The sequence below is a fragment of the Balaenoptera acutorostrata genome, chromosome 5, assembly GCF_949987535.1.
Source record: "Balaenoptera acutorostrata chromosome 5, mBalAcu1.1, whole genome shotgun sequence".
NCBI classification, from domain to species: Eukaryota; Metazoa; Chordata; class Mammalia; order Artiodactyla; family Balaenopteridae; genus Balaenoptera; species Balaenoptera acutorostrata.
The window spans coordinates 29,126,266-29,153,989 of NC_080068.1; the positions used below are offsets into that span (position 1 = coordinate 29,126,266).

The 27,724-nt window shown below is 37.5% G+C and overlaps 1 protein-coding gene across 1 annotated transcript in view; it reads right to left on the reverse strand.

Moving 5' to 3' along the window:
* TTC29 (tetratricopeptide repeat domain 29) overlaps positions 1 to 27,724 on the reverse strand; it is a 264,270-nt gene that overhangs the window by 124,255 nt on the left and 112,291 nt on the right. The window contains exon 9 of the mRNA XM_007189384.2: positions 20,369 to 20,460. Within this exon, the coding sequence (XP_007189446.1) occupies positions 20,369 to 20,460 (92 nt within the window). The remainder of the gene's footprint in view (positions 1 to 20,368; positions 20,461 to 27,724) is intronic.

Consider the following 27,724-nt stretch of genomic DNA (forward strand, 5'->3'; position numbering starts at 1 on the left):
CTGGCAAGGACAGAGAAAGGGCATAGGCAGCCCTGTGACGAAGCGGACCGTGGAACAAACGTGCCGTGACAAAGGCACATGCGTGACGCTGGGACTGATTCACAGACAGGAAGGCTGTTCCAACAGCGAGAGGCCAGGTGCAGCTTCCTGCAGGAGCTGGGGAGGAGAGCAGCGGCCATGGGGGGGTCTCCTTGGAGATGTGATGCTTCTGCCCTCTCCAGGGGACTGGAATGTTCCACCTGACTGTTCCACAAAGGAATGGAAGTGAAAACAGGCAGCAGGTCCCTTTTGCCTATTAAACTAACATTAAAATGTATTTAGCGGAAATACCTAGTGCTGGTAACAGTGTAATGAAATTGGCATTCTTGTATATCTCTGGAAGCATCTGGTAAACCAGCAAATGGGAATAATAATAATAAATAATAATAATAATGAATTGGAAAGTATCAGTTAACACACCTGAGGAGCTATTATAAATTTTTGTTTCATTGGGCTCTGCAATCAGACATGTGGAAATCTGTCCTAATGGGTGTTGTTTTAAATAGAAGGGGAATGATGTTCACCACTGCATTCGTCTGCAAACAAGTCGAATCAAAATAGATGTCAAAGAATGGTTATGTAAATTGATTCTAACAACGCAGTGGTTAGTGGCCTTTAAAATATTTTTTTCTGAAGAAATTCAGCCACCTGCAAATAAAAATCTTAAGATATGTTAGGTTAAAAATCATGACTCAAATTTTACTAAGTATGTTTGCAAATATCTAATAAATAATAAACACTGGGGAAAAATACTGGAAGGAATTACAACAAAATAACAGTGCTGTCATTAAGATGAAAAAAAAAAAGTTTATGAAAGCTGAATGGTAGTTTGTTCTTGCAAGTGTCCCTCAGTGGTGAAATCTCAGGTATCACTAAAATCACCTATACAAGTGGCAAAATGCTTAGAAAGACATACAGGTTCTAGCAGAGTTCTTGGCATGTATTAGGCCTTCATATATTTCTGAATAAAGAAACAGTCGAAAATTTGAGAAGGGAAACACTTATGTAGTACACATAATAGTTAAGCTTCCAGGTAAGTCATTGGAGAACCTGTCATTGGATATTTGGAGACCTTCACTGTAAACTCCTGTCTCCTGGATATCTCAGTAACATCAAGAACATCTTTTTATTTTGGGAACATCTTTGAGAGACTATCAAACACCCTAGAATGTTCTCATGACTGGGGAATATGGTTCCTGCCCCTAAGCAGTTTCACTGTTTGGAGAGATTAATTTATACATTCATATGCGGAATTAACTGTGATAAGTACTATGAACTGTCTGTAGTGCTTTGAAACCTGGAGCACATCCATTTGAATATCTTTGCAAGAGCAGGTCTAGTGTTTGTGGGATAAATTGGGTCTTAAAAGGGAGCCAAAAGGATATGGAGCCAAATCTAGTGAATACAATGGGGATCTCAAAGCATCAATAGAAATTTGAAAAATTGTAATATGCATTGTGGGAGATATCTCTGAACTGCATAAAAGGTTTAGTGTGCTTATAGAGTCACAGGCTCTTTGCTCCACTCCATCTTTCTTCCTCTTCCACCCTTACCCAGGTCTTCAGCACAGGTTGGGGGTCACTACTGTTAACCATCCATCTTTCTCCAAATGTTTCTCCCTGTCTAGTGCCTGGCACTCCCAGCCAGTCTCTTATTCTCTCATTTTTCCTATATCTCTCATTTTCTCAGTATCTTACTGACACTGAGGTCTCTGCTTACCCAGAGTTGGCTGTTTCCAGGGTTCTGTCCAAGGCCTTTCTCTCCCCTCCATTAAATGCTTCTACGGGCAATTTCATATACGCTACGGTATGTCCTAATTCCTGTATGCACATGCCTGGCACATGTATATTTCTAGCCCTGATTTCCCCCTGTACTTCACATCCATGTTTCCAATTGTCCAGACATACAAGGCATGCAAAGGAAGACAGTTCCCTCCAAGTGATGTCATCTAATGATGAGAATGATGGCATTTTGGGAATTAATCATCAGGAAACCCTTTCATAGTGTAGCGGTATAAAGTGTTCACAAGTAATTTAATGTATTTTGTTCTAAAAATGGGATTACCCAGAGAGATTATTTTCTATGTTTTCTAAATGTGTCTCTAGATCCTTTTGGCTGTTTTCAAAGATCAAGCCCACCTCTCAATCAGTGATGTGTGGCTATAGGAGCTATTCAAAAGGATATGCGACAGCTCAGAAAGTATTTCAAAAGAGTTTGATTTTAAGCAGGTAGTGGCAGGATTAAAGGTATAAACTTGCATAACCTCCCAAGATTTGATGAGAACAACATTCATTTTCATAGATAAGCTGTGGTATGTTTGTGAAAATAAATTAAATTGCTTTAAAATCACTATGTGGCTATGGTGGATATTAGAAAGATCTAAGCTTGAATCCCAGTTTGGCCTCTTAGATGAATAACTTTGATGACATCTGCACTCTTTCTCAGCTTGTTTCCTCATTTTTTTTTGTTGTTTCCTCATTTTAAAAATGGCCATAAGTTACTGTGAGATGAAAAACTACATATATGTATAACCTGGCACATAGGAACAATTCAATAAATGACAGCTAGTTATTATTATTACTTCTCAGTGAAATAAAAAGCTATCATATCCATAGCTCTCTACTTGGTATTATCTGCCACTAGCTGATAGAAAAGTCAATTTAGCTAAGCATTACTTTTTGAAAGTCTTCCATTATGCAATGAATTAAACACCATAATTTGAACACACACTCTGCAAGACAGGCACATAAAGCCTTGGTGTCTATTTTCTAGGGGGCACAGTCAAAGAACTAACACTTTTTGTTTATTTGAGTATCAGGTACTGCCAATGCATTCTTTTTTCCTTTCTTATTGGTAAAAGAATGCTCTACATATCAGAAATGGAATGGAATTTTATATACCCAAAGTTGTGAATACTGCTTTTTATGATTCTGTTCTCACCTTTTCATAACAACATTATGAATAATCTTCTTCCACACTTAGGCATAGTTCAATTCTCCAGAAAAATTATGAATTGTTTGAGGAATATTTCAAATGCAGACATGGAGTAAAATATCATGAGAGGTGCACTCATTAATTTAAAATTTGTTTGGTGGAACAACTAAAATGGTATTGAGAGAGCTCGAGAGTATAAAAAATTAGTAAATAAAATAGTTATTTTACTTAGAATTTTAAGCAAACTTGCGGATTTCTAGGACTAAATTTATCATATTAGTGTTAACTCTCAAAGATCTTTTTTGTACTGTAATATTCAAGAAAAAATTGATGAAATAAGAAAAAAGTAGAGACTTTGCATAGCATTTTAAAACTGTAGGGGAAGATTACTATTTTTATTCAGCTGAAGCTTATTTATGTTCATGTTTCTAAAAGCTGATCTATTTTTTTTAACATCTTATTTAAAATTTTTTTTAAATTTTTTAACATCTTTATTGGAGTATAATTGCTTTACAATGTTGTGTTAGTTTCTGCTGTATAACAAAGTGAATCAGCTGTAAGTATACATATATCCCCATATCCCCTCCCTCTTGTGTCTCCCTCCCACCCTCCCTATCCCACCCCTCTAGGTCGTCACAAAGCATAGAGCTGATCTCCCTGTGCGATGCAGCTGCTTCCCACTAGCCATCTATTTTGCATTTGGTAGTGTATATATGTCAATGCCACTCTCACTTCGTCCCAGCTTACCCTTCCCTGTCCCCATGTCCTCAAGTCCATTCTCTACGTCTGCGTCTTTATTCCTGTCCTGCCCCTAGGTTCATCAGAACCATTTTGGTTTTTTTTTTAGATTCCATATATATGTGTTATAAAGGCTGATCTATTTTTGATGGAAGAACATTTTGGATTAGGTTTGGCTGGCTGAGGATTGTTAAATCACAACATACACAAACAAAAAAACGAGTTCAGTGAACAAGAAACACAACAGCATAAATAAAACTATTGCTGGGTGAGTCAAGTTGTTTTTCTCACAAAGGAGCAACAGATCTCCAAAACATCTAGAATTATCTGGAACTTGTTCTAATAAATAATGCTAGAGAAAAAGGCTTCCTATTATAAATTATATGCCCCACTCAACGAATGTACAGTGCTGTAGCCAGGAAAGTTGTTAATATAGCATCTGAAATATAAACATTATATGCTGCTTAAAGGATTTCCAAATTTAAAAGTTAGCAATAGATTTAGAAACCAGTCTTTCTTTGGAAGGGGAATAATCAAATATTTTCTTACAGAAAAGCTACAGATTATTTGTATAAGTTAAAGGACAAGGTTAAAATGTTAGACAAATATTAATTCCAGTTTTCTATATGCAGTGCACAGGTGCAACTTGAACAGCATATTATATGGTATAATCATTAAATTCATTCAACCAGACCTTAGAGAGTTAAAAACATATATTCTGAGGAACAGGACTCCTCGGTCCAAAGAATGAGAATGAAACAGTGCAGAATATTTGTGTATCAAGGTGATTCCAGTTTCCAACTGGGAAAACAGGACTGTTAACACCCACATCCCCTGACAACTGTCCAATTATGTATATCACACTTGGCCTACTGTTTGCAGTAGAAGTAATCAATAAAGGATGTGGTTGAGTGAACATAGATTTTGGTTGAACCAATGCATGAAAACTTAATCATTTACTCAGAGAGAAGAAATCAAATAGAGCAGAGATGAAACAGCCACTGAGGGGTTTGTTGATTGTGCCACCAAGTTTGTGGGCCACAGATGAAAGTAATAAGGCAAATGGAATCAGTGACAGGAGAAAATGTAAAAAGCTATTCTTAATTTCATGAATTAATAGAAATGTTTTGATGTATTTTGGGGGGTCATTTTTAGGAAATTTCACATCAAAGCCTGGATGTTCCATTTTAAAGAATATATGAAAATTACTAGGGCATGTCGTTTCTCTCAAGCAAGAAGAAATTAATTTTCAGCTATAACAGAAAGGGTAATTTTCACACTAGAAACTTTGTACTGATTGATTTAAAGATCTCCACTGTGGAAAATTTTCTAGGAAATAACTTAACCCGAGTTTGCAAGAAAATTTAACAATTGGTAAGGAATAAACCCAGAGATGGGCTAGTTGTGACCAGTATGTCTTGAACGACTCTCATTTTTGTGATTTTCCCCCTAGATTCTTTTTAAAAGTCATCCTGATTATTTGGAGAGTTGTAGCATTTCAGTAAATGAGGCAAAAAAAAAAAAAAAAGCCATAAGGAAAATAAGGATTTTTCCCTCTGTATTTACTCAAATTGTTTACCTATGTAATAATAATATTTAGTTGGTAATTTCTCAACTCACTATCTCTTTGTTTTATGGACCATAATTCTGGCTTTTATAGCTGTGTCATAGGCAATTTTCCTCATTTTAGAACACCAACCTTTTTTTTTTTCACCAGTTTTCCAAGTAGGAGGGGAAAAGACATTGTAAATGCTTATTTTTCTGTTATGCTACTTAAACCCTTCTGCAATTAATATAATTCAGACCAATAGCAAAAATAACAAACCCTGCTCACTATTGAAACCTTCATCAATAACCCTAATGCCAGGGCTGAGCCTAGCCTTACCAAATGGGCAACTGTATTACCAAGCCCTGAGTCTTGAGGGAATGTGGCATGTTTTTCAATTGAAGGCTTAGTATAAATTCTTATAACCATTTTAGAAGCTTCCAGCATTACAGCTTATTCACCTTTCATGCATGCTCTGCTGATGGCCTTAAACACACACTTATCCTAGACATGGTTATCCTCTTCCATTTCCTTTAAAGAGATAAAATATGTTTATAGAGATAGGACTCCCATTAGTGAAACTTGTGCAATTGCACAGGGTAGGAGAGAGAGATTTAGAGGCGATGCTAAGCTTCATATGCAGCTTGATTTATTTTTCAGTCACCACAGCAATAGTTTCCTCTATTTTGGTTGTGCTCCATTTCTTGCATGTTACTGCTAATCTGGGGACAGTTTAGGATGATGAAAGGGATATATGTGTGTGTGCGCATTTGTGCATTTGTGTGTGTGTGCATGTGTCAAAGAACACCAAGCACTTGAAGCAAAATTTTCTAAAAATGACCACAAAATGTATATCAAAATACTTCTGGTAATTAGTGGACTCAATTTAATAAGGCTTATCAGATATCTAGGGTGCTGTTGTCTACATGTATATAGAATTTTTGTTTTTGAAACATCTGTTTCTGAGTTATTGTGCACAAATGGTGAAAGGATATGCTGAGGTTTACACTCCCCTGAGTGCTCCTCCAACTACAGCAACAATGCTGCAAAATGGCAGATTTGGATTGGAAAGCCTGTGGTGGCCTTAGGACACTATTTCCTTATGACCTCAGAGGAAGCTTTTCCTGTACTCTTTTGTGCATTATATAACATTATATCATTAAGAGCCCATGCCTACCATACAAATCATTGATGGCTTCATTGGTATTTTAGTAGATGGGAATTCTTACAAGTGGAATTCACTTCATTTGGTATAAAAGTGAGATGGGGATACATTTTCTTGCCCATTATATGTTTGCCCCAAGGCAGGTTGCTAGATTGTTGAGAGTGTTGGAATATAATCATCCCCATTCCTACCAGAAACATACCCTACTTCATGATATATCACACATAGCTGGATCTGAAGGGCTCCAATCAACATGGTGGAATAAAAGGACGTAGAGCTCACCTTCTCCCACAAATACATCAAAAATACTTCTACATGTGGAAACATTCTGACAGAATACCTACTGAATGCTGGCACAAGATCTCGGACAGTCAAAAATGGTAAGAAAGATCACCATGTAACCATGCAGGATGAAAGAAAAAAAAAGAGAAAAATAGGAATTGTGACAGGACCTGTGCCCCTGGGAGGGAGCTGTGAAAGAGGGAAGGTTCCCTCACCCTGGGAAGCCTCCTTCATGGGTGAGAAGATCAGCTGGGACAGGAAGGGAACTTCAGAGGTTCAGAGAAGAGTGCAACAACCAGCTTGCAGCAGGCAGAACAGAGAGAGAGCTACACAGATAGTCCGTGTCACCTCACTGCACTCCCCAGCCCAATATGCACATTTGCTCGTGTGCACAGGGGCTGGGTGCTGAAACTCAGGCTTCAGAAGACAGACCCAGGGAGAGGACTGGGGTTGGCTTTGCAGAGATAGCCTGAAGGGGATAGAGTGTGGGACAGGCTGCAACTGGGTGGGGGGGTGGTGTATGCAGAAGGAGCCTGGGCCCTCCATAAAAGTGAAATACCACTGTTAACAGGCACATGAAGGGAGGGGCAGAGCCCACGCTATAGTAGCCTCATTCTTGGAGGGCTCACAGCTGGTGTGGCTCCACCTCTATGAGCTCTGGGAGCATGCAAGCGGGTTGCCCACACATGGAGGCTGGGCTGAAATCAGAGCCGATTCCCACGGGCCATGCCACTACGGGAGCAGGGCTGAAATCTGAGTCCTCTCCTTGTGGTTGTGTGATCTGTGGATTTATGCCACTGCTGCCACCACCGGCTTTATAAACTCAGTGCCTGTGGGTCATCCAAGTAGATTACATGTGCTCCCGTGTCTGGGGCAGATCCAGAGTTAGAAGATGTGGGCTTTGTGAATGCACACACATGGAGACAGGGCAAGGGTCTGGGCTGCTTCCATAGCTCCCATGGCATGTCCAGGTGCGTGACCACTGTGGTCCTGATACGTGACTTCAGTGGATCTGTGACTACAAATCTGCGCTGGTGGCTTTGTGAACACAGTGCCTGAGGGACACCAAGGCCTGCATTCCACAGTTGAGGTGGAGCTGAGGGCAGTGTCCAAAACAGCATACTTTGTGAACCCACACAGCGGATGACAGGCAACACCACAGAGCACACTTCCTGGTGGGCAGCTCCTGTGGAGGAATACTCAGTGGCTCCTCTCACAGTGGGAGCGCTCCAGTCCTGCAGAGAGGACCCAAATAAACAAAATAAGAATGAAAGAGGCGAAATAACAACTGATACCGCAGAAATACAAAAAAAATAAAAGAATACTATGAACAATTATATGCCAACAAATTTGACAACCTAGAAAAAATGAACAAGTTTCTAGAAGCATACAGCCCACCAAAACTGAATCAAGAAGAAATAGATATTTTGAACAGACTGATCACTAGAAGTGAAATATAATCTGTAAAACAAAACGAAACAAACTCCCTGCAAACAAAAGTCCAGGACCAGATGGCTTCACTGGGGAATTCTACCCAAACATACAAAGAACTCATACCAATCCTTCTCAACGTCTTCCAAAAGACTGGAAGGAGGGGACACTCCCAAAGTCATTCTATGAAGCCTGATACCAAAACCAGATAAAGACACTACCAAAAAAGAAAATTACAGGCCAATATCTTTGATGAATATAGTAGATACAAATATTCTTAACAAAATATTAGCAAACCAAATCCAACAACACATAAAAAAGGTCAAACATCATGATCAAGGTGGATTCCTCCCATGGTCACAAGGATTGTTTAACATATGCAAATCAATCAATGTGATACACCATATCAACCAAAAAAAAAGACAAAAACCACATGATCACCTCAATAGATGCAGAGAAAGCATGTGATAAAATTCAACATCCATTCATGATAAAAAGTCTTACCAAAGTGGGTATAGAGGGAACATATCTCAACATAATAAAAGCTATTTATGACAAACCCACAGCCAACATAATACTCAACAATAAAAAGCTGAAAGCCTTACTGCTAAAATCTGGAATAAGACAAGAATGCCCACTCTCACCACTTCTGTTCAACATACTATTAGAAGTTCTAGCCACAGCAATCAGACAAGAAAAAGAAATTAAAAGTATCCAAATTGGAAGGGAAGAGGTAAAATTGTCAGTATCTGCAGATAACATGTTACTCTATGTAGAAAACCCTAAAGACTCCACATAAAAACTACTAGAACTGATGAACAAATTCAGAAAGGTAGCAGGATACAAGATTAACATACAGAAATCTGTTGCATTTCTTTACAATAACAATGAAATATCAGAAAGTAAAAGTAAAAAAAAAAATCCCTTTTAAAATCACATCAAAAAATAAAATACTTAGGGGGACCTTCAAGATGGTGGAGGAGTAAGATGTGGAGATCACCTTCCTCCCCACAAATACATCAAAAATACACCTACGTGTGGAACAACTCCTACAGAACACCTACTGAACACTGGCAGAAGACCTCAGACTTCCCAAAAGGCAAGAAAATCCCCACTTACTTGGGTAGGTCAAAAGAAAAAAGAAAAAACAGAGACAAAAGAATAGGAACTGACCTGCACCTCTGTGAGGCAGCTGTGAAGGAGGAAAAGTTTGTACACACTAGGGAGCCCCTACACTGGCAGAGACGGGGTGTGAGTGGGGGGGCAAGCTTCAGAGCCATGGAGGGGGGTGCAGAGGGCAAAGCAGAGAGATTCCCACACAGAGGATCAGTGCTGACCAGCACTCACCAGTCTGAGATGCTTGTCTCCTCACCAGCCAGGGCGGGTGGAGGCTGGGAGCTGAGGCTCAGGCTTCAGAGGTCAGACCACAGGAAGTGGACTGGGGTTGGTTGGCTGTCTGAAGACAGCCTGAAGGGGGCTAGGGCATCACAACTAGCTGGGAGGGAGTCAGGTAAAAAATCTGGACCTGCCAAAGAGGCAAGAGATCATTGTTTCGGGGTGCATGAGGAGAGGGGTTCCTTCCCTCTGTGCCCAAAGAAGGCAGAGCACCACCTAAGCAAGTTCCAGAGATGGGCGTGAGCTGTGGCTATCAGCTCGGACCCCAGAGATGGGCATGAAATGCTAATGCTGCTGCCACTGCCACCAAGAATCCTGTGTGCAAGCACAGGTCACTACCCACCCCCCACCACCCCCAGGAGCCTGTGCAGCCCGCCACTGCCAGGGTCCCGAAATCTAGGGACAATTTCCCTGGGAGAACACATGGCACACCACAGGCTGTTGCAATGTCACTTCAGTCTCTGCTGCTGGAGGCTGGCCCTGCATTACAATTATGACTACAGTACCCCTCCATCTCCCCAGCCTGAGAGAGCAAGAGAGCCCTAACCAGCCGCTGCTTTAACCCCCACCTGTCTGAGCGGGGAACAGACGCCTGAGGGTGACCTACATGCAGAGGGAGGGCCAAAACCAAGGCTGAACCCCAGGAGCTGTGTGAACAAAGAAGAGAAAGGGAAATTTCTCCATGTACCCTCAGGAGCAGCAGATTAAATCCCCACAATCAACTAGATGAATGCTGCATCTGTGGAATACCTGAAGAGACAATGAATGTTCCCAAAAATGAGGTGGTGGATTTTGGGAGCAACTGTAGACTTGGGGCTTGCTGCCTGTGACTGATTTGTTTCTGATTTTTATGTTTATCTTAGTTTACTTTTTAGTGCTTGCTGTCATTGGTGGATTTGTTTATTGGTTTGGTTGCTCTCTTCTTTTTTAAAGAAATTTAAAATTTTTTAAAATTTTAAAATTTTTTATTTTTTAAATTTTATTACTTTTTAAATTTATTATTTATTTATTTTTATTTATTTATTACTTTTTTTCTTCTTTTTTTTCCTTCCTTTTCTTCTGAGCCATGTGGCTGAAAGGGTCTTGGAGCTTTGGCCACGTGTCAGGCCTGAGCTTATGAGGTGGGAGAGCCGAGTCCAGCACATTGGACCACCAGAGACTTCCTGGCCCCACGTAATATCAATCGGCGACAGCTCTCCCAGAGATCTCAATCTCAACGCAAAGACCCAGCTCCACCCAATGGCCAGCAAGCTCCAGTGCTAGATACCTCATGCCAAACAACTAGCAAGATAGGAACACAAACCCACCCATTAGCAGAGAGGCTGCCTAAAATCATAATTAGTTCACAGACACTCCAAAACACACCACCAGACTCGGCCCTGCCCACCAGAAAGACAAGATCCAGTCCCACCCACTAGAACAGAGGCACCAGTCCTCTCCACCAGGAAGCTTACACAAGCCACTGAACCAACCTCACCCGCTGGGGGCAGACATCAAATACAACGGGAACTACAAACCTGCAGCCTGAAAAAAGGAGACTCCAAACACAGTAAGTTAAGCAAAATGAGAAGACAGAGAAGTACACAGCCGTTGAAGTAGCAAGGTAAAAACCTACAAGACCAAACAAATGAAAAGGAGATAGGCAGTCTACCTGAAAAAGAATTAGGAATACTGATAGTAAAGATGATCCAAAATCTTGGAAATAGAATGGAGAAAATACAATAAACGTTTAACAAGGACCCAGAAGAATTAAAGAGCAAACAAAGAATGATGAACAACACAATAAATGAAATTAAAAATTCTCTAGAAGGGATCAATAGCAGAATATCTGAGGCAGAAGAATGTATAGTGACCTGGAAGATACAATAGTGGAAATAAATGCCACAGAGCAGAATAAAGAAAAAAGAATGAAAAGAATTGAGGAAAGTCTCAGAGACATCTGGGACAACATTAAAGGCACCAACATTCGAATTATAGGGCTCCCAGAAGAAGACGAGAAAAAGAAACGGTCTGACAAAATACTTGAAGAGATTTAGTTGAAAACTTCCCTAACATGGGAAAGGAAATAGTCAATCAAGTCCAGGAAGCACAGAGAGTCCCATACAGGATAAATCCAAGGAGAAACATGCTAAGACACATATTAATCAAACTATCAAAAATTAAATACAAAGAAAAAATATTAAAGCAGCAAGGGAAAAACAACAAATAACACACAAGGGAATCCCTATAAGGTTAACAGCTGATCTTTCAGCAGAAACTCTGCAAGCCAGAAGGGAATGGCAAGACATATTTAAAGTGATGAAAGGGAAAAACCTGCAGCCAAGATTTCTCAACCCAGCAAGGATCTCATTCAGATTCGGCAGAGAAATTAAAACCTTTACAGACACGCAAAAGCTAAGAGAATTCAGCACCACCAAACCAGCTTTAAAACAAATGCTAAAGGAACTTCTCTAGGCAAGAAGGACAAGAGAAGGAAAAGACCTACAATAACAAACCGAAAACAATTAAGAAAATGGTAATAGGAACATGCATATCGATAATCACCTTAAATGTAAATGGATTAAATGCTCCCACCAAAAGACATAGACTGGCTGAATGGATACAAAAACAAGACCCATATATATGCTGTCTACAAGAGACCCACTTCAGACCTAGGGACACATACAGACAGAAAGTGAAGGGATGGAAAAAGATATTCCATGCAAATGGAAATCAAAAGAAAGCTGGAGTAGCAATTCTCATATCAGAAAAAATAGACTTTAAAATAAAGATTATTACAAGAGACAAAGAAGGACACTACATAATGATCAAGGGCTCAATCCCAGAGGAAGATATAACAATTGTAAATATCTATGCACCCAGCATAGGAGCACCTCAATACATAAGGCAAATGCTAACAGCCATAAAAGGGGAAATTGACAGTAACACAACCATAGTAGGGGACTTTAACACCCCACTTTCACCAATGGACAGATCATTCAAAGTGAAAATAAATAAGGAAACACAAGCTTTAAATGACACATTAGACAGGATGGATTTAATTGATATTTATAGGACATTCCATCCAAAAACAACAGAGTACACTTTCTTCTCAAGTGCTCATGGAACATTCTCCAGGATAAATCATATCTTGGGTCACAAATCAAGCCTTGGTAAATTTAAGAAAATTGAAATTATATCAAATATCTTTTCTGACCACAATGCTATGAGACTAGATATCAATTACAGGAAAAAAAGTTAAAAATTACAAACACATGGAGGCTAAACAATACATTACTAAATAACCAAGAGGTCACTGAAGAAATCAAAGAGGAAATCAAAAAACACCTAGAAACAAATGACAATGAAAACACAATGACCCAAAATCTATGGGATGCAGCAAAAGCATCTCTAAGAGGGAAGTTTATAGCAATACAATCCTACCTCAAGAAATGAGAAAAATCTCAAATAAACAACCTAAGCTTACACCTAAAGCAATTAGAAAATGAAGAACAAAAAAACCCAAAGTTAACAGAAGGAAAGAAATCATAAAGATCAGATCCTAAATAAAAAAGAAATGAAAGAAAGAATAACAAAGATCAGTAAAACTAAAAGCTGGTTCTTTGAGAAGATAAGCAAAATTGATAAACCATTAGCCAGACTCATCAAGAAAAAAAGGGAGAAGACTCAAATCAATAGAATTAGAAATGAAACTGACACTGCGGAAATACAAAGATCATGAGAAACTACTATAAGCAACTATATGCCAATAAAATGGACAACCTGGAAGAAATGGACAAATTCTTAGAAAAGCACAACCTTCCGTGACTGAACCAGGATGAAATAGAAAATATGAAAAGACAAATCACAAGCAATGAAACTGGAACTGTGATTAAAAATCTTCAAATAAACAAAAGCCCAGCACCACATGGCTTCACAGGCAAATTCCATCAAACATTTAGAGAAGAGCTAACATCTATCCCACTCAAACTCTTCCAAAATATAGCAGAGGGAGGAACACCCCCAAACTCATTCTACAAGGCCACCATCACCCTGATACCAAAACCAGACAAAGATGTCACAAAGAAGGAAAGCGACAGGACAATATCGCTGTTGAACATAGATGCAAAAATCCTCAACAAAATACTAGCAAACAGAATCCAACAGCACATTAAAAGAATCATACACCATGATAAAGTGGGGTTTATCCCAGGAATGCAAGGATTCTTCATTATACGCAAATCAATCAATGTGCTACACCATATTAACAAATTGAAGGATAAAAACCATATAATAATCAATAGATGCAGAAAAAGCTTTTGACAAAATTCAACACCCACCTATGATAAAAACTCTCCAGAAAGTGGGCATAGAGGGAACCTACTTCAACATAATAAAGGCCGTATATGACAAACTCACAGCCAACATCGTTCTCAGTGGTGAAAAACTGAAAGCATTTCCTCTAAGATCAGGAACAAGACAAGGTTGCCCACTCTCACCACTATTATTCAACACAGTTTTGGAAGTTTTAGCTATGGCATTCAGACAAATAAAAGAAATAAAAGGAATCCAAATCAGAAAAGAAGAAATAAAACTGTCACTGTTTGCAGATGACATCATACTATACATAGAGAATCATAAAGATGCTACCAGAAAAGTACTAGAGGTAATCAATGAATTTGGTAAAATAGCAGGATACAAAATTAATGCACAGAAATCTCTTGCATTCCTATACACTAACAATGAAATAGCTGAAAGAGAAATTAAGGAAACACTCTCATTTACCATTGCAACAAAAAGAATAAAATACCTAGGAATAAACCTACCTAAGGAGATGAAAGACCTGTATGCAGAAAACTACAAGACACTGATAAAAGAAATTAAAGATGATACAAACAGATGGAGAGATATACCATGTTCTTGGATTGGAAGAATCAACACTATGAAAATGACTATACTACACAAAGCAATCTACAGATTCATTGCAATCCCTATCAAACTATCAATGGCATTTTTCACTGAACTAGAACAAATAATTGAATAATTTGTATGGAAACACAAAAGACCCCGAATAGCCAAAGCAATCTTGCGAAAGAAAAACGGAGCTGGAGGAATCAGGTGCCTGGACTTCAAACTATACAAAGCTACAGTAATCAAGACAGTTTGGTACTGGCACAAAAACAGAAATATAGATCAATGGAACTGGATAGAAAGCCCAGAGATAAACCCATGCACATATGGTCACCTTATCTTTGATAAAGGAGGCAAGAATATACAATGGAGAAAAGATAGCCTCTTCAATAAGTGGTGCTGGGAAAACTGGACAGCCACATGTAAAAGAATGACATTAGAACACTCCCTAACACCATACACAAAAATAAACTCAAAATGGATTAAAGACCTAAATGTAAGGCCAGACACTATAAAACTCTTAAAGGAAAACATAGGCAGAACACTCTATGACATGAATCACAGCAAGATCCTTTTTGACCCACCTCCTAGAGAAATGGAAATAAAATAAAAAATAAACAAATGTACCTAATGAAACTTAAAAGCTTTTGTACAGCAAAGGAAACCATAAACAAGACGAAAAGACAACCCTCAGATGAGAGAAAATATTTGCAAACGAAGCAACTGACAAAGGATTAATCTCCAAAATATACAAGCAGCTCATGCAGCTCAATATCAAAAAAACAAACAACCCAATCCAAAAATGCATCGTAGAGCTTAATAGACAGTTCTCCAAAAAAGATATACAGATTGCCAACAAACACATGAAAGGATGCTCAACATCAGTACTCATTCGAGAAATGCAAATCAAAAGCACAATGAGGTATCACCTCGCACCAGTCAGAATGGCCATCATCAAAAAATCTACAAATAATAAATGCTGGAGAGGGTGTGGAGAAAAGGGAACCCTCTTGCACTGTTGATGGGAATGTAAATTAATACAGCCACTCTGGAGAACAGTATGGATCTTCCTTAGAAAATAAAAATAGAACTACCATATGACCCAGCAATCCCAGTACTGGGCATATACCCTGAGAAAACCATAATTCAAAAAGAGACATGTACCACAATGTTCATTGCAGCCCTATTTGCAATAGCCTGGACATGGATGCAACCTAAATATCCACTGACAGATGAATGGATAAAGAAGATATGGCCCATATATACAATGGAATATTACTTAGCCATAAAAAGAAATGAAATTGAGTTATTTGTAGTGAGGTGAATGGATCTAGAGTCTGTCATACAGAGTGAAGTAAGTCAGAAAAAGAAAAACAAATACCATATGCTAACACATATATATGGAATCTAAAAAAAAAAATGGTTCTGATGCACCTAGGGGCAGGACAGGAATAAAGTCGCAGAGGTAGAGAATGGACTTGAGGACACGCGGAGGGGGAAGGGTAAGCTGGGACAAAGTGAGAGAGTGGCATTGACATATATACACTATCAAATGTAAAATAGATAGCTAGTGGGAAGCAGCCATATAGCACAGGGACATCAGCTCGGTGCTTTGTGACCACCTAGACGGGTGGGATAGGGAGGGTGGGAGGGTGACGCAAGAGGGGTGGGATAGGGAGGGTGGGAGGGTGACACAAGAGGGAGGAGATATGGGGATATATGTATATGTATAGCTGATTCAGTTTGTTATAAAGCAGAAACTAACACACCATTGTTAAGCAATTATACTCCAATAAAGACGTTAAAAAAAATATAAAGCTTATCATACTAGCAAAAAAAAAACACAACAAAACAAAACAAATATCCTATGCTAACACATATATATGGAATCTAAAAAAAAATGGTTTTGATGAACCAAGGGGCAGGACAAGGATAAAGATGCAGGCATAGAGAATGGACTTGAGGACATGGGGAGGGGGAAGGGTAAGCCGGGATGAAGTGACAGAGTAGCATTGACAATATACACTACCAAATGTAAAATAGATACCTAGTGGGAAGCAGCTGAATAGCACAGGGAGATCAGCTCCACACTTTGTTAAGACCTAGAGGGGTGGGATTGGGAGGGTGGGAGGGATTAACAAGAGGGAGGGGGTATGGGGATATATGTATACATAAAGCTGATTCACTTTGTTATACAGCAGAAATTAATACAACATTGTAAATCAATTATACTCCAATAAAACTGTTAAGAAAATAAAATAAAATAAAATACTTCAGTATAAACCTATCCAAGGAGTTAAAAGACTTATATTCTGAGAACTATAAAAGATTGATAAAGTAAACTGAAGATGATAAGAAATGGAAAGGTAGCCCATGCTCTTAGATTGGAAGAATTAATATCATTAAAATGGCCATACTTCCCAAAGCAATCTACAGATTTAATGTGATCCCTATCAAATTACCCATGACATATTTCACAGAACTAGAACAAATAATCTTAAAATTTATATGGAACCATAAAAGACCCAGAATTGTCAAAGCAATCCTGAGGTAAAAGAACAAAGCAGGAGGCATAACCCTCCCAGACTTCAGACAATACTACAAAGCTACAGTAACCGAAACAGTGTGGTATTGGCACAAAAACAGACATATGGATCAATGGAACAGAATAGAGAGCCCAGAAATAAACCCACACACCGACAGTCAATTAATCTTTCACATAGGAGGCAAGAAAGTACAATGAAGAAAAGACAGTCTCCTCAGCAAGTGATGTTGGGAAAGTTGGACAGCCACATTTAAATTAGTGAAGTAAGAACACACCCTCACACCATACACAAAAATAAACTCAAAATGGCTTAAGGATTTAAATATAAGACATGACACCAAAAAACTCCTAGAGGAGAACATAGGTGAAACATTCTCTGAAATAAATTCTAGAAATGTTACCTTAGATCAGCCTCCCAAGAGAATAGAAATAAAAGCAAAACTAAACACATGGGACTGAATTAAACTTATAAGCTTTTGCACAGTGAATGAAACAATAAACAAAATGAAGACAACCTATGGGCTGCAAGAAAATATTTGCAAATGATGCGACCAATAAGGGCTTAATTTCCTAAATATACAAACAGCTCATACAACTCAACATCAAAAAAAACCAAGCAACCCAATCAAAAAATGGACAGAAGACCTAAATAGACATTTCTCCAAAGAAGACGTACAGATGGCCAATAGGCACGTGAAAAGATGCTCAGCTTTGCTATTTATTAGAGAAACTCAAATCAAAACTACAATCATCTCACACTGGTCAGAATGGCCATCATTAAAAAGTCTACAAATAATAAATGCTGGAGAGGGTGTGGAGAAAAGGGAACACTCCTACACTGTTGGTGGGAATGTAAATTGGTGCAGCCACTGTGGAAAATAGTATGGAGGTTTCTCAAAAAACTAAAAATGGAACTACCATATGACCCAGCAATTCCACTCCTGGGTATATATCCGAAAAATACAAAAACACTAATTTGAAAAGATACACACACCCCAACGTTCATAGCAGCACTATTTACAATAACCAAGACATGGAAGCAACCTAAGTGTCTATCAACAGATAAATGGATAAAGAAAATGTGGTACATATACACAATGGAATATTACTCAGCCATAAAAAAGAATGAAATAATGCCATTTGCAGCAACATCGATGGACCTAGAGATTACCATACTAGGTGAAGTAAGTCAGATAGAGAAAGACATATATCATATGAAATCACTTATATATGGAATTTAAAATATGATACACAGGGACTTATTTACAAAACAGAAACAGACTCATAGACATAGAAAACAAACATGATTACCAAAGGGGAAGGGGAAAGGGGGATAAATTAAGAGTTTTGGATTAGCAGATACAAAACCACTATATATAAAATAGATAAACAACAAGGTCCTACTATATATCACAGGGAACTATATTCAATATCCTATAATAAACCATAAAAGAAAATAATATGAAAAAGAATATATATATATGTATATATATACCTGAATCACTTTGCTGTACACCAGAAAATAACACAACATTGTAAATTAACTACACTTCAAAAAAAAATATATATATATATGGATCCTTTTCCATACCTCAACCTAAAGTAGTACTTAAGCAACCAAATTAAAACATTTGATTATCTGTTGTTGTTGTTGCCAAGATACTTATTCAACTCTTCCCCTTAGCTTTCACAGTATAGAGCAAGAATTCAAATCCTGGAGTGGAAACTAAAATATTCTAGATGAGACACCAGTTTAACAGGTGAGAAGTATTTTAAGATAACCTCAGGTCTCCAGAAGTTTCAAAAATAATTATAAAGACTATCAGTAACTGAAGGGGAAATCCAACACTTGTCTTGTCATGCGACGTAATAAGTGCTCAGTACAGGTTTATGAAAGAAAACATTTTTCCCTGAAGTTTTCTCTCTCTAGCTAGATTGGAACACAATGTTATTTTGTAGAAATTATTTTATAAACATGTTGAGGGATGCATTTATTTAACTGTTTAGGCTTAGGCCAGGTCTGTTACTACAAAGCAAGACAAATCAATCATTTTCTACTGATTCTGGGCAGTGTTAACAGCAGAATCAAGTAAGTAAATAATCAAAATGAGCTGGATAAAAGGGCACAGAGTTGGTGTGTTCCAAACAGACATTACAGTGAATCCTTCTACGTCTCTTTTTCATGTTCAAACATCTGCTTCTTTCCGGTGATTATTTGGAAAATAAAAGTTTAAGGGATAGCTGGGTTCATCATGCAAAGAATGGTTATCAATCTTTATGTGGAGGGACCATAACACTCACAGGTTGCTTGCTTCACTCATGGCTGGCCCTGCCTTCCTTGAGTAAATGTCCATACTCTCCTTATAACTATGTCTCTCCCTTACTGTTCATCCAGTGATGACTGCAGTGCATTGTGTTTATTTTATCGGGCACCTTACATTTTATTGGTGTTGGGGTTTTGATCTTTAATTAATCATTTATTTAATATTTAATGATTATTATATTGGAATGGTAATTACATAATGAAGATCCACTTTCAAGGCATTACACATTTTAAACGCCTTTGGAATAACAATTTTGCCTTTTAAAACACCACTTTGTATGTGTTTACAACTGAAATACAAATGGGAAGATTAGAATTTGACACAATCTATGTTTATTATTATTATTATTGCTACTACTACTACTACAAAATTATTTAACAGCTATATCTTGGATATAAGGTAACATACCAAAAACCAAGGCCATAACTTTGATAACTTTTTTAATTCTTACTCTGTCTTGTCTTAAATATAATGCAGTGATTAAATGGAGTACACAGCGATCACAGTACAGTAAGTGAAGGCTATATCATATATTTTCCATGGAAAAATTTGTATCACAAGTTGTTCATATATACTTTTGTTCAATTTTCTGTTTTAAAGGAAATATTGGGAATATTGGTTTTGCACCCAATTGTTTATCCAGATATGCTCAAAGGAGAGATGTCTTAATGGAAGAAGGGCGATTGAAGCACAAAATGGAAACTTGCCTCAAAGAAGAGATCTGGAAAGGTTACGGTGAACCACAGTTACTGAAGCGTACTGTATATCTCTGTGCTCTCTGCCTTTTTAACCTGTGAGATGTGACCTGATTTTTCCCTCTCATTCAATCAAGGTCATCACTAAACTTCCAGAAAATCAAAAATAAAATAACATGAAGAAGGAAAAGACAAAGAAGAGTTTACGTGTATATTTAAAAATACCACACTGGTTTAAAATAACTTACAATGAAAGGGTCACTTAAGAAGGGCACTGCTTAAAATTTAAGCAGGCAGTAATGGAAAGCGACAGACCTCAAACAATTTGTCTTTCACAGTTGAGTGAATTCACAGTGACAGCAAGACAAGGATGTGCTAACTTACCTCTGCAGGACCTTGGCTGTTGCTTCATAGGCTCTCCCCAGGCTGAGATCATCATCCAGGTCTGTAGAGATTTTACCATAAGTGTTAAGGACCTATGGGGGAAGAGGAATACTTATTAAACATATAACATGACCAGATTCACTGATGTTTCATTTCATGACAGAAAAGATTCAAATTAATAGTTGTTTTTCACATCGCCATAAAATATTTTTTTGTTTATTAAAAATTCATGTTGGTTTGGTTTATTTTTATCTATAGTATAACTTGTTTTGCAGTGATCTTTTTGAGTCGTGACAGTGAAGTCTTACTTCTGTAAAAATAATTCTTTTCCTGAACAATCCAAAATCTTCCAATTGATATAACTTAGGGATGAGTAAATAATTGAATGGTTTACAACATTATTTTCAAATATGGGACCATTATCTTAGGTAATATAAGGCAGATTATAATAGTCTACTAGGGTAGCTTAAATATCACTTTTCTTTCTATAAATAGCTGCTTGAAAAGCATGAATTTATGTGCCAGGCAATTTCTAAATCTATCATTTTATTAGAGGCATATCTCACAGTTTGTACACATATTCAGTATACACTAAAAATATTTCTTACAAATGTACTTCATCACCAACAATCTCTTTAATAATCAAAAGACTATGGCTGCCACAGCCAAACGTATGATCTTAACACTGACATCATCTGCATGGTATAATTTTCCTTTTTATTCTTTTTCCCTTTCAAGGGCCAGAAGAAGGAAAATATGTAAAATAAAATCCCCTTTCCCTCTTCCTCCTGCATTGTTACTTGAACCAACCTATTACACACATGAAGACACAGGAAATCTCCAAAGACCTCTATGGAAATCCTTTTTGCTCATTTTCTAAGAAGAAATTAGCGAAAGTCATTTGATGGCGTTGAGAGGGAGAGTCAGCGTGAGGGAGGATGTACATCCATGCTGTGTGTTCGGCCTGAATTAGGCATCTTAGAAAGTTTGCGTATGAAAGGCGGTGTTGATATTCAGCTTTACTTTCTTAAAGTTAATATTTGGGAAATAACTTCAGTGAGGCCACGTGATACCTCCTAATTTGTGTGTGTATGTGTCTCTGTGTGTGTGTGTGTGGTTTACAAGTGACTGCTTGACATAATACTGGTATTAAAACTTACTGATACATATTGACCCAGTATTTTAATTCCTGTTAAACCTGCAAAGTTCATCATTTTGATTCTTCTTTTTAAGTCTCTTAATAAGCCTTGCATAAACCTGAGACTATTCTTTTCACTCTGTTGTGCAAAACTGATTCACCTAGATTAAGTCTGATATGAGTTGACATTGAGCTTTCTGCATTAAGGGGCAGAACCTCTGAATTTTGTGAATTTGTAAGAGACCTTATTAAATCCAAATATCAAAATATTTAGGAAGAGGCTGTCAAGTGTTTCCTTTGGTTCATATATGTTTTATATGGCATTCTAGAAAGTTAAAGATTGAATATTATATATTTTGTGTCAAAAATAGTTCGTTTTTTCGGTAAATATTGTTACTGTGTGCCAAATTTATGTTAGACCCTAGGAAATCTTAAAGAGAAGAGAGTATGCTTGCAAACCTTTGAGGCATTTATAGTCTAGTGGTAGAGGTTTGCACTGATGCAGCTGTGTGAATTAGCTGAAAACAGATTTCTCCAGGGCTTCAGCTGTGCTTATCCTGCACCACTCTCCCACACCCATGGCCACCATGAACCCGGAAGCAGTACAGTAGCATCTGGAAGTACCCAACATTATCTTAGGGCTGTGACTCCTTGGATCGTGGTTAGGAGGGTAGTTTCCATGAGGAAGCTTCTATAGAATCAAGGAGCAAATACCAGCTCAGCCTGGGCTTCTGGGTTTGGCCTTGGACTTGATTCTATAGAAGCCTCCTCATGGAACCCGATGGGGTTTCCTGAAATGAACATCCACCTTAGAGTAAGAAGACTTGGATTCAAGACCTAATTCTACCACACCCAACACACCTGGCCCAAGAAATCTCCCTGAGAAGCTTTCCTCGAAGCAAAAAAGAAAACCTCCCTCTGAGAGTTGTTGTGAGGCTGCCGTGAGATGATACAGAGTGCTATTTGAACCTGGGATGAGAAGTTTCTGGGACTCTGTTAACCAGCCATCAATGAAGAGCTCCTGGAGAGTTCCCTCCTCAGAGTAAAGGCGACACATTTTATTTGTGACTTGAGAGAGTGCCTCTCTCAGCTTAAATGCTTTACCTAAAACCAGGAAATATATAGGCAGTGGGAAGAACATAGTTCATTACTGGCCCAATAGGGGAATAATCAATTACAGTGGACCCTACCATATCCACGGGGGCTACATTCCCAGACCCACAGTGGATGCCTGAAACCTTGGACAGTACCGAACCCTATATATATTATGTTTTCTCCTGTACATACATAACTATGATAAAGTTTAATTTATAAATTAGGCACAGTAAGAGGTTAACAACTATAACTTATAATAACATAGAACAATCATAACAATATACTGTAATAAAAGTTATGTAAATGTGGTCACTCTCAAAATATCTTACAAATTTAATGTATTTTGCATCTTAACTAAGCACTTATCACACACTGTGGCTATAACTTGCTGTTTGAGGTGTGACAGCAAAACTAGCATGAATTTCTTTTTTCTTCTTCACAGTGTCACAGATAGAAGATTAGTTCTTACTCTAGATTTTAGCAAACTCAGCATACAATTTTTTTTCTTTCCTTCCTAAGTTGAGAACTTTCACCTTTTTACTTAAAGGAAGCACTTTGGGCTCTTCTTTGGCATATCCAAATTGCCAGCATCACACCCCTTGTACTTTCGGACCATTATTAAGTAAAATAAGGGTTATCTGAACACGAGCACTATGATATCTCAACAATAACCCAATAACCTTGATGGCTACTAAGTGACTAATGGCCGGGATATGCTGGACAAGGGGATGATTCACATCCAGGATGGATCAGGATGGAAGCCACAAGATTTCATCATGCTACTTAGAACACTGCACAATTTAAAACTTATGAATTGTTTATTTCTGGAAATTTCCATTTAATATTTTCAGACCTCGGTTGACCGTGGGTAACTGAAACTTCGGAAAGTGAAAACACAGGTAAGGGGGGACTACTGTTCATGAAGTCAGTACTGAGAACCTTGAAAGTGCTATAGGGCAGCTCGTCTAAATCAAAGACAGGGCCTCTGCTCCTCAGGAATGTGAGCTCTGACTGGAGAGAGCCAACTCAGGTAAGATCATAAGGGGAACACAAGACAAAACTCAGCAGATTGGTGAACTGTGTAGTCCAACCTAAGGGAAGTAGGAAGGATAGTGTTAAAATAAAAAGGAAAAAAAATATAAAAGTAAGTGGAAAATAACATGATATTACAAATTGTGTAGAAAATAACTGTTGGTGGGAATGTAAATTGATTCTTTTTTGTAAATCCAAAAAAGAGGGGATATATGTATACATATAGCTAATTCACTTTGCTGTACAGTAGAAACTAACACTATATTGTAAAGCAACTGTCCCCCAATAAAAAACAAGAAACTAAAAATAGAGTTGCCATATGATCCAGCAATCCCACTCCTGGGCAAATATCCAGAAAAGAAAAAAACCTCTAATTCAAAAAGATACATGCACCCCAATGTGGATAGCAGCACTATTTACAATAGCCAAGATATGGAAGCAACCTAAATGTCCATCAACAGATGAGTGGATAAAGAAGATGTGGTACACATATACAATGGAATATTACTCAGCCATAAAAAAGAATGAAATAATGCCATTTGTAGCAACATGGGTGGACCTAGAGATTATCAGAGTAAGTGAAGTTAGTCAGACAAAGACAAATATTATGTGATATCACTTATATGTGAAATCTTAAAAATAATACAAAAGAATCTACATACAAAATAGAAACAGACTCACAGACATAGAAAACAAACTTTTAGTTACCAAAGAGGAAAGGGAGGGATAAATTAGGAGTATGGGATTAACAGATACACACTACTATATATAAAATAGATAGGTGTAACAACCTATAATGGAAAATAATCTGAAAAAATATATAACTGAATCACTTTGTTATACACCTGAAACTAACAAAATATTGTAAGTCAACTATACTTCAATTTAAAAAAGCATGAATATTAAATATCTCAAAAAACCCAAATTGTGTAGAAAATAAAGATGTTTTATATCGACCTTATGGTAAATTATGTTACCTGCTTTTTAATTAAGGTATAATTTACAAATTAATAAATATTGATCAACTTGAATCATCAGACAAATAGGAATCTTCTTTACAAAGAATACTTCAAGTGAGAAAATACGGTGTGGAAATCTGAGGGATCCACTGTAGTTGACTGAATACCCCTGTGGCATGCAATATGTTGGAAACAAATCCAGGGTGTGGAAGGTTAAATTCTGTCATTGCAAATCAGAGATAAGAGGAGAGAAAAAAAGAATCTCAGGTGCAAAATATTTTGCTGAGTTCAAAATTCATTATATATCCTTAAATTTTATGGACAATGAACTTAATCAAACTTTGTCAAAAGACCAAGGAAAACACTGATTAAGCATGCTACTATGTCAATTTCAATGAGCATGATTACAAGATTACCAAAGTTGGAAAAGTCAGTTCATGTACCTAATAAAAATTGAGTGCTTTGTGGCCACTCAATCACATTGCTCCAATAATTTCCCTGAATAATGGAGATGAAGTTTTGAAAGCTATTTTACTAGAAGTTTTAAAGGCAAAGGACTTTATCTTCCCACTGGAATAAAACTGATTAACTTGAAAAGATATTTTCAAATAAAATCCAGGTTCTTAAAATGAGATAATTTCTATTGGTTACCTAGAAGCGAAACCAGTAGAATACTTAACATAAAAAATGAGAGTATGCAAAAGAATAATGCTGGCAATATGCTACAAGTTCTTTGAAGAATTGTTTGCTGTAAAATCAAATTTTAAGGATCATTAATTCATTTTGCTGCAATAGCCTTCAAGGGAACATTGGATTTAAGTCAAGATTGTCATCGGTCAAGTAAGTGAGTGGTGCATATATATATATTTATATATATATGGTGTGTTTACATAGATAGATATACATGAATATTAGACTATGTCTATATCTATATCTATATCTAGAGAGATTGAGAAAGAGAATAGAAAAGTAGCCTGGTCCCCCTGGAAGATTATAAGAATAAATTCTGTGCCTGAGCACCTTTAAGGCAGGAAGCATAAGAACGCATTAATATGTCTAATAATATCAGACACCCAGTTGTTTTCTTTCTTCTACATCTTTAGGATTTCCAATGATCAGGGCACCTTGGAACAAAAGAAAATGAACGATCTCATATTGATGCCCCTTCTTGTCTTCCACTATTTTCCCATTCCTTACCCCGCCGCAGTTCCTCTCTTATAGTCCCTTTATTTTAGACATTAAAACAGAAGAAATTCCAGAAATCATGGCCCTCATATTTGCTTTCAAAACTGAAACTTACTTTAAGCCACTATGATGATGATCACTCCTGGCTTAATTTTCCCAAATTAGATGGAATTCTCTCCCCACCTCTCTGCCCAGCCAGCCATTATTAAGAAAACACTGTCTCCTTCATTTGTTTTAAACCTTTTTTAATTTTAAGATAATTGTAGATTCATATGCAATTGTAAGAAACAATACAGAGCATGCTCATATATCCTTCAGCTAGCTTTTCCCAGTGGTTAAATCTTGCACAGCTATAGTATATCACAACCAGGGAATTCACAATCCACCCACCTTATTTCACCAGTTTTACACACATTCGTGTCTGTGTGTGTGTGTGCACCCATGCATGCACATGTGGCGTGTTAATTTTATGCCATTTCATCACATGTATATATTCATGTAACCACCACCACAGTCAAGATATAGAAAAGTTCTGTCACTACAATGATCTCTCATACTACCCTTTCTCAATTCATTTTTAATATGTTTGTTGCTTAGAAGAGAGAGAGATGGAAAAAAATTTTTTTCCCTTTTTCTTGGGTTAAAGAAAGGTCTGCCTTGGGAAAAATTCTGAAATAACTTGGCATCTGACCTCTTCCCTTTTGGTACACCTCCCCTACCTTGTGTGTTTGTATCTCCCCAAGGAAATTTCCTCAGTTAAGTGACAGAAGAATAGTAGTTGATTAAACAAATTTATACTTTGGTATGAATGACTCAAAAGTCATTAATCCTCCCAGAAGAAGTTGTTGTTTTAAAAAGAGGATGCTTTGTAGGTCCCAATTATCTCTTCTGGGAGGAGTGTTTTGCAGTCTAACAAAGGGAAATAAAACAATTCAGATAGTGTCTGGCAGGATCATTTGGGGCAAAGGTTATTAAAAAAAAGGCCAGCCTTGTCTTGAAATTCCACCTTATGATCTGATCCCTTAAGCAGGTACTGATTTTTATAACCTCCTTTGGGGTCTACTTCTGCGCCTTCAGGTTTTCTAGACGCTCCGCATGCTTTTCCACAATGTTCCTTATCACAGTGGTGTGGAAGAGACGAAAACAGGGAGGAGGGAAATGTGAAGCAGCAGATGTGAAAATCAGGCATTTGTAAGTCACCGTTACCTGAAACGATAACTACATGCTATTTTTATTCCCTCTTGTTACCACTTTTTTCATAATGCTTAGCCTTCGGAACCAATGTATTATGCAAAGAACTCTTCCGGTACATTCCATTCCATCATTAGATGTGACTGCAGGATAAAATTATGTATGTGTGTGTGTGTGTGTGTGTGTGTGTGTGTGTATATATATATATATATATATATATATACACACACACACATAATTTTTATGGCTGAGTAGTATATTGTATATATACCACGTCTTCCATTACCCATTCATCTGTCAATGGACATTTAGGTTGCTTCCATGTCTTGGCTATTGTAAATAGTGCTGCTATGAACATTGGGGTACATGTATCTTTTTGAATTAGAGTTTTCATCTTTTCCAGATAGAGATATATCCCTACTCTTAAAGACCTTACTCTCTAAGGCAATAAGACATACAGACGCAGAAACTATACAGTGCTGTAAGCCTGCATAAAGAGCTAAAAATTTTTTTAACTCATTAAAGAAATACTGAGTGTTTTCTATGGGCCAAGCTTTGTTCTAGGTGCTAATGATATAGCAGCGAATCCCTGGCCCCCATGCAGTCTACGCTGTATTTAGGTGATGGGGAGATAATTTGTAATTAAATAAATAAATGAATAAATCTCAAATAGCAATAAAAGCAATGAAGAAAACACAACGGGGAAAGGCTTCCTATAGAAAGGGAAACAATCTGCATTTTAAAGGAATGATAGAA